At 43.7% G+C, this 11,415-nt stretch overlaps 1 protein-coding gene across 1 annotated transcript in view; it reads left to right on the top strand.

The window, feature by feature from the left end:
• Window positions 1-8,225, top strand: part of LOC105536024 (cytospin-B) — a 65,019-nt gene extending 56,794 nt beyond the window's left edge. The window contains 2 exon segments of the mRNA XM_011975293.1: window positions 6,619-6,736; window positions 8,095-8,225. Of these exon segments, the coding sequence (XP_011830683.1) occupies window positions 6,619-6,736; window positions 8,095-8,225 (249 nt within the window).
• Window positions 8,226-11,415: the final 3,190 nt, after the last annotated feature.

Raw genomic sequence — 11,415 nt, 5'->3', positions numbered from 1 at the left:
ACTGCAACCTCCGACTCCTGGGTTCAAGTGATTCTCCTGCCTCAGCCTCCCAAGTAGCTGGGATTACAGGCACATGCCACCACACCCAGCTAATTTTTGTATTTTTAGTAGACGGAGTTTCACCACGTTGGCCAGGATGGTCTCGAACTCTTGACCTCAGGTAATCCACCCGCCTCGGCCTCCCAAAGTGCTGGAATTACAGGCGTGAGCCACCGCACCCAGCCTGTTCACTTAGTTTTGTATGTAAATGTCACTAATTCAACCCAACTCTTTGTGAGATATCCCCACACATCACAGGGGTCAGGGATCACAGCAGTGTCATCTTGAGATCTCTCTGGAGCCTCTGATCTCCTCCATCATGGCCGCCCTCTGTGCCTGGTGCACAGATTTCCTGTTAGTTCTTTGCCTCTCTTTTTTGATCTTCTGTATCCTACATCCTATTCTTTTTCTTTTTTTTTCTTTTCCTCCAGTATCTCCCTGAGAATGGGTTCATAGAAGGTAAAATTTTATGGCCTTGCATCTTTGTTTTACCCTAATGCTTCATGGTTTCCTTGGGTATAACATTTTAGGTCAGAAACTATTTCCCTTTATAATTTTGTGGGCGTTGCTCCATTGTCTTCTATTTGCCAGTGTTGCAGCAAGAAGAAAATAATTCCAGTCCTTTGTGACTTTTTTCTTTCCAAAAGCTCATAGGAGGTTCTGGCTGTTCCCAGGATTCTAAACTTTCAGTGTGGTTGGCCTTGCTGTATAGCTTAAGGTTGTTTTTTTTTTTCTTTTTCTTTTCTTCTTTTTTTTTTTTAATTGTCATGCTAGTCACTCACTGCACCCTTTCAATACAGTAATTCATGTCTTTATTTTCTGGAATTATTTCATTGGTAATTTCTTCTACTCTGTTTTCTTTTTCTGGAGCTCCCTTTACCCTGGTCCCCTAATTATCATATTTTTTTCTCCTGTTTTCTATCTCTTTGCCTTATAGTTTTGTTTTCTGGGATTAAACTTGAGACTTCCCTAAGTTTAGTCTTACAAATTCTATTAAATGGTTCATTTCTGCTATCTTTTTTTTTGTTTTTGCATCCCTTCAATTTTATTATTTTTAATTGTGGCAAAATACAAATAACATAAAATTTACCACCTGAACCATTTTTAAGTGTACAGTTCAGTATTGTTGAGTATATTCCCCTTGTTGTGTAACCAATCTCCAGAACTTTTTCATTTTGCAAAACTGAAACTCTTACCCTTTAAATACTGACCTGCCATTCCCCTCATCCCCCAGCCGCCATTCTACTTTGTAGCACTATGAATTCAACTACTCTAGGTACCTCATAAGTGAAATCATATAGTATTTGTCCTTTTTGTCTGGCTTATTTCACTTAGCATAATGACCTCAAGGTTCATCCATATTATAGCATGTCAGAATTTCATTTCTTTTTAAGGCTGAATAAAATTCCATCGTATATGTTTGCTCTCATATTTTTAACTTCTAGGATTTTTCTTGTTCCCTAAATTTTTTATAGCATCCTGTTCTTGTTTCCTAGATGTAATGTCACATATGAATTTCACTGAAGATTGTAGGTTGATTTTATCACCAAATCTCCCTACCTGGATTGTTTCCTACAGTCCCTTTGCTCCATTGGTATCTTTAGGTCTCTATCTTTATGCTCAAGGTTTGACTGCTCATGTTTAGTTGGAGGCTCTGCAAAGCTGACCACTGCCCAGACCTGTGTATGAGGCTTGCGACTATGGTCTTCATAGTAGAGAGCTGTTCCCGTGGCATGTCCATGATGAACTCCTGATGTCAGTGTCTTTAGGTCCTTCCTCTTGGGCTCATCCATTCCCCAGAGAAGGGCCTTCCAGTCTCCTGCTTGAGGGCTTAGACTTGGCAGCCGGGATGATGGGATCAGTCAGAGAAGAGGCCTGGGGGTAGAGAGTGACGATCTCAGCCCTCATCTTGTAAATTCACTTAATTCCCTTGTTTTCGGTGCATCACTTGTGCCTCAACTGCTCGATACCCACCTGGTCCAGAGGCCTCATTTTATCCTCTGGTGTGCAGAGAAGAGAGAGTGTCTGGAGCTTTGGCTGCTATGTGAACAGATTTCTAACCCAGTCCTCCTGTTTTTAACCACCTTCATTCCCCCACCTGAAGCACCTCTTGCCACAAATTTCCTGAGCCTTTGGGGGATTTTGTACCATAAATCAGGTTGGGTCTTTGCCCTTCCCCACTGCTGTCTTGGGATTTAATTTGCTTAGGTCTGTTACGTTAGTTATTTCTTGTCCATCAACTTTTCAACTGCCAATGTTTTGTTTTGTTTCCTGTTCTCTTTTTCCTTGTCAGTTAATGCTTTTGGGGGAAAAAAAATCCTTTCTGTGGTTTCGTGGGGCTTCACAATGGAATGAGATTGTGAGTGAGTGCATGCATTTCATCGCTGTCTGCCTGGAGGCCTCAGAGAGCTTTATTCGTTTCTCCTGAAGGATATTAACCATATCTGTCACAGAGATTGCAGGTGTATCCTTTATATATATATATTTGTGTGTGTGTATATATATATAGACACACACACACATCTATACACACACACTATGTAAATACACATACCCCTTTGTTCTGGATGGCCATTTATTTCAGCATCACTTACTTCATCATCTCTCTTGAACTACCTGATAGGCCTAGGTATGAATGGGAACTGCGTGGTGTCTGGACTTGCTGTTTCCTTCTGCGGCTCTGTGGGTCTGGTCCTCTGCCACAGGTTGCTGCTGAGCAGAGAAATGAGAGTGTGACCTGAGTGCGGCACAGCGTCCTGGGCCCCAGCCAGGGCCCTGTGAGGGTCAGCCAGTGCTGTGATGTGCATTGTCGTGATGACTTTTATGCCCTGGCATTTTTCATTATTTCATTATACTTGTTGGTTTTCTAGATAAATTATTACAAATAATGATAATTTTGTTTCTTCTTTCCAATATTTATACCTCTTGTACTTTTTTTGGTTTATTGCATTCATGACAGTCCAGAACAACTAATACTTATTAATGCTGGGCATTGTTGTTTTATTTTTCCATTAATAGCAATATCTTACTTTAAATAAGATTTTTGTATTGTTTTCTGATGAATAGTTTATCAATTAAGGGAAGCTTGCATGTGTTTTGAATTTACTGAGTTTTTTTAAATCCAGAAATAGATAAGAATTATGGCAAATTCCTTTTTGACAGTTAATAAGCTATTCATATGGTTTCTTTTTAAACTTATTTTTTAAATCCAGAAATAGATAAGAATTACAGCAAATTCCTTTTTGGCAGTTAATAAGCTGTTCATATGGTTTCTTTTTAAACTTATTTATGTAATTAATAACAAATAGATTTTCTGATAGGAAAAAATTCTTACATATCTGGGGGCAAAATTCCAATTTGGTTATGGTGTATTACTGTTGTGGGAAATCTCTACTTGATTGCGGTTAATATTTAGTATCAAGCATATTATTTTTTATATTCTTATTGTTGAAGAGACATTTGGCTTGTGGTTGCTTGCTTTAAGTATAAATGAAGTTTTGTGTTAATAAAGGCTGATCTTTTTAGTTATGATGTTAGTGAGCTCTAAAACCCTGTATCACCTTTTTATATAGTCAAAAATGCAATTTAAGGGCCAAGTGAAGTGGCTCACACCTATAATCTCAGGGTTTTAGGAAGCCAAGGTGGGAGAATCGCTTGAGGCCAGGAGTTTGAGACCAATGAGGTCAACGTAGCAAGACTTTCTCTTACAAAAACTTTGTAGAAAAATAGCTGGGCATAGTGGCACTACATGCCTGTAGTCTTGGGTACTTGTGAGGCTGAAGTGGAAGGATTGCTTGAGCCCAGGAGTTCAAGGTTGCAGTGAGCTGTGATTATGCCACTGCACTCCAGTGTGGGCAACAGAGTGAGACTCTGACTCTTTAAATAAAAAACAAAAAACTAATAGGTATTTACTTTACTGCCTTCTCTAGTAGGGTTGGTGACAGAATTAATTCTCAGCCAAACTTTTTTTTTTTTTTTTTTTTTTTTTAGACAGAGTTTCACTTCTGTCACCCAGGCTGGAGTGCAGTGACGCAATCTCTGCTCACTGCAAGCTCCGCCTCCCGGGTTCATGCCATTCTCCTGCCTCAGCCTCCCGAGTAGCTAGGACTATGCCCGCCACCACGCCTGGCTAATTTTTTGTATTTTTAGTAGAGATGGGGTTTCACTGTGTTAGCCAGGATGGTCTCGATCTGCTGACCTCATGATCCGCCTGCCTCGGCCTCCCAAAGTGCTGGGATTACAGGTGTGAGCCATTGCGCCCGGCCAAAGATGTTTTATACTCTGGGTATAAGACTGTGACTCTCCAATCTGACAAATGAAAACTTGAAGCTTAAAAAAAAAAAAAAAATGGGTGGAAGTTAGAAAACTTTTCATTTAAAAGTTTCAGACAATTTTTATGTTCTCTAACAGTGAAGACTGAAGTTTTCCCTGGGACTGATACTGTTGTTTTGGAGAAGGTCCTCTGAAAGGACCTGTTAGTTGTACAGAGGTAAGGCTAGGCCTCCTCCTGTTCTCAGGGTTCAAGGTGTGAGTGGTCTGAGGCCCGTCAGCGACCCCTGTGCCTCAGTGGGAGATCGAGTGTCTCCCATCCCATGTGGCCACTTGATCTGCTGAATTCTGAGTCAGGTGTGTTGAAGTCTCTTACTCTTAACTGTGGTTTGTGTCAAAAGCTTTGATTTCTAAGAGATTATGTCGAACCATACATAAAGGTTTCTAGCCCTATCTTCTTGATGGTTTTTACCTTTAATTTTAGTTAGTCCTTTTAATCTTGAAGTATACATTTTACAATACTAACATTACTGTTTCCATCTATGTTCTGAGGTTAAAAATCAGAGTTGGAGGCAGGGTCTGGACCCAAGTGCTCTTGCCAGGGCTGTTTTCTAGGGTAGAATGAAGGAAGAGCCTTGGGCCAAGACCACTGGCCACTGTCGCCAGGGGTGCAGCCAAAAGTCAGGGCTGTGCCTGGGAGCAAGAGGGACTCCCAAGACCCAGAGCAGATCTGGAGCACTGTGAGTTGGAGGAGTCAGGGTCGGACAGCAGCCTGCAAGGGTGAGGGTGGTGAGAAAGCAGGGTGAACAGAGAAGGACAGATGTGGCTCACTCAGGGATCCACACCAGCGTCTCGTGGCATCTGATGCTTAGTCACCAGCACGCATGGGGTCGCGCCTGCATTCGTGGGCTGACACTTCTGCAAGACTGAGCCTCGTAGCACCAGGATGCTCCTGGACAGAAACACCCACATGACCAAGCAGAACTTCTTAGCAGCTGTTTAAAGGGATAACTGGAAACTCTCCATCCTAATTGGGCAAGATTACTTACCAGCTTGTGAAGTAGGGCATATGCTTAAAGTACTTTTTAAACATTTTTTTAATGATGCTGCTAAATGAAAGTACTTTTTATTTCACAGCAAGGATCCATTTTTGCCAAATGAAGTTCACTTACCTAGCTCCTTTTATTGGTGCTTTGATGAAGAGGGGGTGTGGTCTGTCCCTTAAGCCTTGTTGTTCTTGATCTGGTTTTTCTTTTTTTATTTTTATTTATTTTGAGATAGAGTCTTACTCTGTCGCCCAGGCTGGAGTGCAGTGGCACGATCTTGGCTCACTGCAACCTCTGCCTCCCGGGTTCAAGTGATTCTCCTGCCTCAGCCTCCCAAGTAGCTGGGATTATAGGCACCCGCCACCATGCCCAGCTAATTTTTGTATTTTTGTAGAGATGGAGTTTCACCATGTTGACCAGGCTAGTCTTGAACTCTTGACCTCAGGTGATCCACCCGTCTCAGTCTCCAAATGTGCTGAGATTACAGGCATGAGGCACCGCACGTGGTCAGAAGATTTTTTTTTTTTTCTTTTTGAGGCGGAGTCTCACTCTGTCACCCAGGCTAGAGTGCAGTGGCGCAGTCTCAGCTCACTGCCAGCTCTGCCTCCCAGGTTCACACCATTCTCCTGCCCTCACCCTCCTGAGTAGCTGGGACTACAGGTGCCTGCCACAACGCCTGGCTAATTTTTTGTATTTTTAGTAGAGACGGGGTTTCACTGTGTTAGCCAGGATGGTCTCGATCTCCAGACCTCGTGATCCACCCACCTCGGCCTCCCAAAGTGCTGGTATTACAGGTGTAAGCCACCATGACCGGCCTCTTTTTTTATTTTTTATTGTAAAATACACATAACATGAAATTTGTCATTTTAACTGTTTTAATGTACAGTTCAGAGGCATGAAGCACATTCACATGGTTGTGCAATCATCACTGCTTTCTATTTCCAAAACGTTTTCATCATCCCAAACTGAGCTCTGTAAGCTTTAAACACTGGGGTGGGGGCTTCCTATTCCCTGTCTTCAGCCTCTAACCACCATTTTGCTTTGTCTCTGAATTTACCCATTCTGGGCACCTCATAGACGTGGACTTACACAGCATGTGCCCTTTGGTGAGGGGCTGATTTCACTCAGTGCAACTTCCTCAGGCCCATCTGTGTTGCAGCGTGTGTCAGCCATGCTGCTTCTGCATCCATCCGTCCACCTTCTTCTCTCCATAGCCTCTACCCCATTCTAGTTCAGGAGTTGTGGTTTTCCTTGTGTCTTCCAGAACCACAACTGGGAGACCGCCTGCCGCCATGACTTGAAAACCCGTACTGACTCTGTAGCCAGCGGAGTTAGACCCATATTCCTGGCCTGTGTGGAAAGACTGGCTTTTTCTAACAGGAGTACTTAGCTGTTTTATTTATCCTCCCTTTTCTCAGAGGTATGGTACGCAGCTCCCCTCCCTGCCCTCACCACCACCTACCTGAAAAGTGGGAAGATTAGGTCCTCCGTGTCCTTAAGGAAAAGGAGAGAGTGTTTTGGTTGCCAGCAATTTGGGCTCCAGGCCTTCATCAGGGCAACTCATCGAGGTCCATATCGGAGAATTAGAGGTGTAACAGAGGCAGAGGATAAGAGCGAAAGTTCCAGTGGGCTGTGGAGGGAGAGCAGAGGCCAGCATGCCCCCTGGAGATGGTGGCCGGTGGCTGAGAGGAACATCTAGGAAGACCAGAAACTCAGCCACCCTGCAGACTAAGGGCCCACATCCTGCCTCTTCCAACCTGCCAAATTCCTATGAAATGCGGGAGAAAGTGAGGGGACTCACAAGGTGGGCTTTTAGAGACCTCACTGGACTTTCAGTTAAAGGTTCTTGGCCGGGCACAGTGGCTCATGCCTTTAATCCCAACGCTTTGGGAGGTTGAGGCAGAAGGATTGCTTGAGCCCAGGAGTTCAAGGCTGCAGTGAGTCATGATCATGCCACTGCACTCCTGCCTTGGTGACAGAGTGAGACCCTGTCTCTAAAACGAAAGAAAGGTTATTATCATGAGTTAGCCTCATTTTCTGGCTTTCCAGGGTCATTTGAAGGAAATATCTATATCAAAACTGCCCATTTACACTTTTTTCCGTGTAAATAGAAATACTAGATGTCATGCCAGCTTTAGGAAGGAAAAATAGGATTTTCAAAAATAAATATTGTCAGAAAGTGTCCTCCTCCTGGAGACTGAGGGTGATTTAAATATCTTTGTTTTCTTTCCTCCTGAGGGCTATCTGAGGCTGAGGGCCTCAGTAGGTCAAATATGCCAGCAACTGGTGCTGCGACATGACACACCCAACACCAAAGCCATCATGTCACCATTCAGAAAAAGGAGGCTTTGGTATTTGCTGCTGTTCCCGCTCCATCCCCCAGGACAGCATGTGAGCCTATTTAGATAATTACAGTCCCAAGTGAATCTGCACTGAGCATTTTTTCCATTCCCTTACTCATGAAATGTTGTCCATTTGGGAAAAAGAAGTAATTTCACCACAAGACACTTACGATTTTAGAGGCTGAATTCCGCCTTTCTAAGTATAAACTAAACTTAATCTTGGAACAATATTCCTTTGAATTAATTCTTTAGTTATTACATATTATTTTCTTAGTAAGCACATCCAAAAATATAGAAGTGCTGTTTCCTTTAAAAAAAAATTTCACTTACTAAAAATGTTCTCTTTGGAGTGCTAGAACTTTGTGGATTAACTTATGACTTAACGTCTTTCCACATAGGCCAGGAATATGGATCTAACTCCGCTGGCTACAGAATTGGAAAGGGTTTTCAAGCCATGGTGGCAGGTGGTCTCTCAGCCAGAACTGTGGTTCTGGAGGACACGAGGAAACCCACAACTCCTGAACCATGATGGGGATTGGGGTATTGAGAGAAGAAGGTGGATGGGTGGATGCAGAAGCAGCGTGGCTGACACACACGACAACACGGATGGGCCTGTGCTGAGTAAAAAGAAGCCCGTCATCAAAGGGCACATGCTGTATGGTAGAGGGACACAGTCACGCGTGTGTTGTTGGGAGACAGAGTCTAAGGTGGAAGAACCTCTTTGAGGGCAATTTGGCAGAATCCATCAAAATGGATTCCACCTGTGTGTAGAGATGTGCTTGGGAGGATAATTATTGCACTAGTGTTTGTGATAACGGAAGACTGGAAACACCCTAAACGCCTACTGTCTCCATCCGTATGATGGGCCTGCATGTGTCATCAGAGAATGAAGTAGGCAGTGGTGACGGAAGTAAAGCTAGCAGTGATGAAATATTTACCATGTGACCGACATTGTCTAAGTGCATTTGATCTTGACCACAATTCCATGAGTTAGGCATTTTATATCCAGTTTACGAATATGAAACCAAAGCAGCAAGAGGCTCCATGACTGCTCAGAGTCACACTCTAGTAAAGGTCAGAGCTGGGACTGAACTCCTGCTGTTGGGCCCAGCATCCGGTCTCTTGGTCTCTACACTGAAACTGTTCCTCCAGATATCATGAAGGACCTAGCTCTGTATATCTTGGTAAGGGAGCAGAACATGCCGCCATCTGCATAAAAGAGGGGAACTATGCATGCATGTTTGCATAAGTGCAGGGCAGCACTGTCCTGTAGAACCTTCTGTGATGATGGGAATGTTCTAGATCTGTGCTGGCTGAACCTTAGCCACAGTGGCTGCTGAGCACTTAAAAGGTGGCTAATGTGACTAAGAAATTGAATTTTAATTTTATTGTATTTTAATTTTAAAAATTACTACTTTTTTTCTTCAACTTTTAACTTCTGGGGTACATGTGCAGGATGTGTAGGTTTGTTACATAGGTAAACATGTGACGTGATGGTTTGCTGCACAGATCAACCCATCGCCCAGGTGTTAAGCCCAGCATCCATTAGCTATTCTTCCTGGTGCTGTCACTCCCTCCATGCCCCCAGACAGGCCCCAGTGTGTGGTGCTCCCATACATGCGTCCATGTGTTCTCATCATTCAACTCCCATTTATAAGTGAGAACATGCAGTGGTTTTTTTTTCTCTTCCTGCATTAGTTTGCTGAGGATAATGGCTTCCAGCTTCATCCATGTCCCTGCAAAGGATATGATCTCGTTCCTTTTTATGGCAGCATAGAATTTCATGGTGTATATGTCCCTTATTCTCTTTATTCAGTCTATCATTGATGGGCATTTGAGCTGATTCTATGTCTTTGCTCTTATGACTAGTGCTGCAGTGAACGTATGCATACCTGTATCTTTATGATGGAATGATTTATATTCCTTTGGGTATATGCCCAGAAATGAGATTGCTAGGTCAAGTGTTATTTCTGCTTCTAGGTCTTTGAGGAATTGCCACACTGTGTTCCAGAATGATTGAACACTCTGACCAACAGTGTAAAAGCATTCCTTTTTCTCCACAGACTTGCCAGCATCCATAGTTTCTTGACTTTTTAATAATTGCCATTCTGACTGGTGTGAGATGGTATCTCACTTTGGTTTTTATTTGCATTTCTCTAATAAGTGATGTTGAGCTTTTTTTCATTTGTTTCTCAGTCACATGAATGTCTTGTTTTGAGAAGTGTCTGTTCATGTACTTTGCCCACCTTTTTTTTTTTTTTTTTTTTTTTTGAGACGGAGTCTCGCTCTGTCGCCCAGGCTGGAGTGCAGTGGCCGGATCTCAGCTCACTGCAAGCTCTGCCTCCCGGGTTCACGCCATTCTCCTGCCTCAGCCTCCCGAGTAGCTGGGACTACAGGCGCCCGCCACCTCACCTGGCTAGTTTTTTGTATTTTTTAGTAGAGACGGGATTTCACCGTGTTAGCCAGGATGGTCTCGATCTCCTGACCTCGTGATCCACCTGTTTCGGCCTCCCAAAGTGCTGGGATTACAGGCTTGAGCCACCGCGCCCAGCCGACTTTGCCCACTTTTTAAAGGGGTTGTTTTTTTCTTGTAAATTTATTTAAGATTTTAACTAAACAGCCACATGTGGCTGCTGGCTGCTCTTTGGGGCAATACAAGGTAAAACATAGAAGGTTGTAAAAGAGAAGATCACTGGATTTTGTGGTTTGCAAACCCTACCTTTAAAAAAGCTTCTGCAGGCCAGGCATGGTGGCTCATGCCTGTAACCTCAGCATTTTGGGAGGCCGAGGCGGGCAGATGGCTTGAGGTCAGGAGTTCGAGACCAACCTGGCCAACATGGCGAAACCCCAACTCTACTGAAAATACAAAAATTAGCCATGCATGGTGGCATGTGCCTGTAGTCCCAGCTACTGAGGAGGCTGAGGCATGAGAATCACTTGAACCTGGGAGGCAGAGTTGCAGTGAGCCGAGATTATGACACTGCACTCCAGCCTGGACAACAGAGCAAGACTCCATATTGAAAAAAAAAAAAGAAAAACCTTTGCAGAAATGTCAAGTTGGAAGAACAGGTTTCATAACTGTTTATTTCAGAACCACTGATTTAATCTAGCCACTTCATCTGAAAGATGAGAAAACCAAAGGCAGAAAAGATGAGTCATTTTCCTGAAGTCACACTGAGTTGCTTTAGTGAGAGGAGGAGGAGCTGGTCACGGTTTGGGTTGGTTTGTTACTCTTTAGAGCAATGGACATTTAGGTTAGCCAGGGGCTTCATTCAGTTTGATGTCAGCTCAGTTGTTAGTGTGGGCAGTCGGTTCCTGGAAACTGCAGCTTTGGGTGAAACCACATACCATAAGCCATGAGAACTCAGCTGTGGCTCATATCAGTTAGCCTACAGTGAAACTGGTTTTGTGACACAGCACATCACCATTTCACTTAACATCACAGTGTCTTAAGAACCTCTCGATGACATTAAGTGAGGACTTACTATAAAACAAAGAACGAACCAGATTTTTGTCTCCCGGGCCTACCCAGAACTCCATGAGGAATCTTGTAGTGGCTCGCCCTTTCCTGAAGCCCCAGAGTTCATCCTGCCTCCTGTACACCCCAACCTTAGGCTGTGCTGCCTGCCTGCACCACAGCATGGGTAAATCACATGCGGTAGGACCACACTTCCTTGCAGGTGTACTCCTCAGCCCCTCACACATGGAGGGCTTTAGAA

The sequence above is a fragment of the Mandrillus leucophaeus genome, unplaced genomic scaffold, assembly GCF_000951045.1.
Source record: "Mandrillus leucophaeus isolate KB7577 unplaced genomic scaffold, Mleu.le_1.0 Scaffold153, whole genome shotgun sequence".
NCBI classification, from domain to species: Eukaryota; Metazoa; Chordata; class Mammalia; order Primates; family Cercopithecidae; genus Mandrillus; species Mandrillus leucophaeus.
The sequence above is the reverse complement of the archived record's forward strand: the minus strand, read 5'-3'. Positions and strand labels throughout refer to the sequence as shown.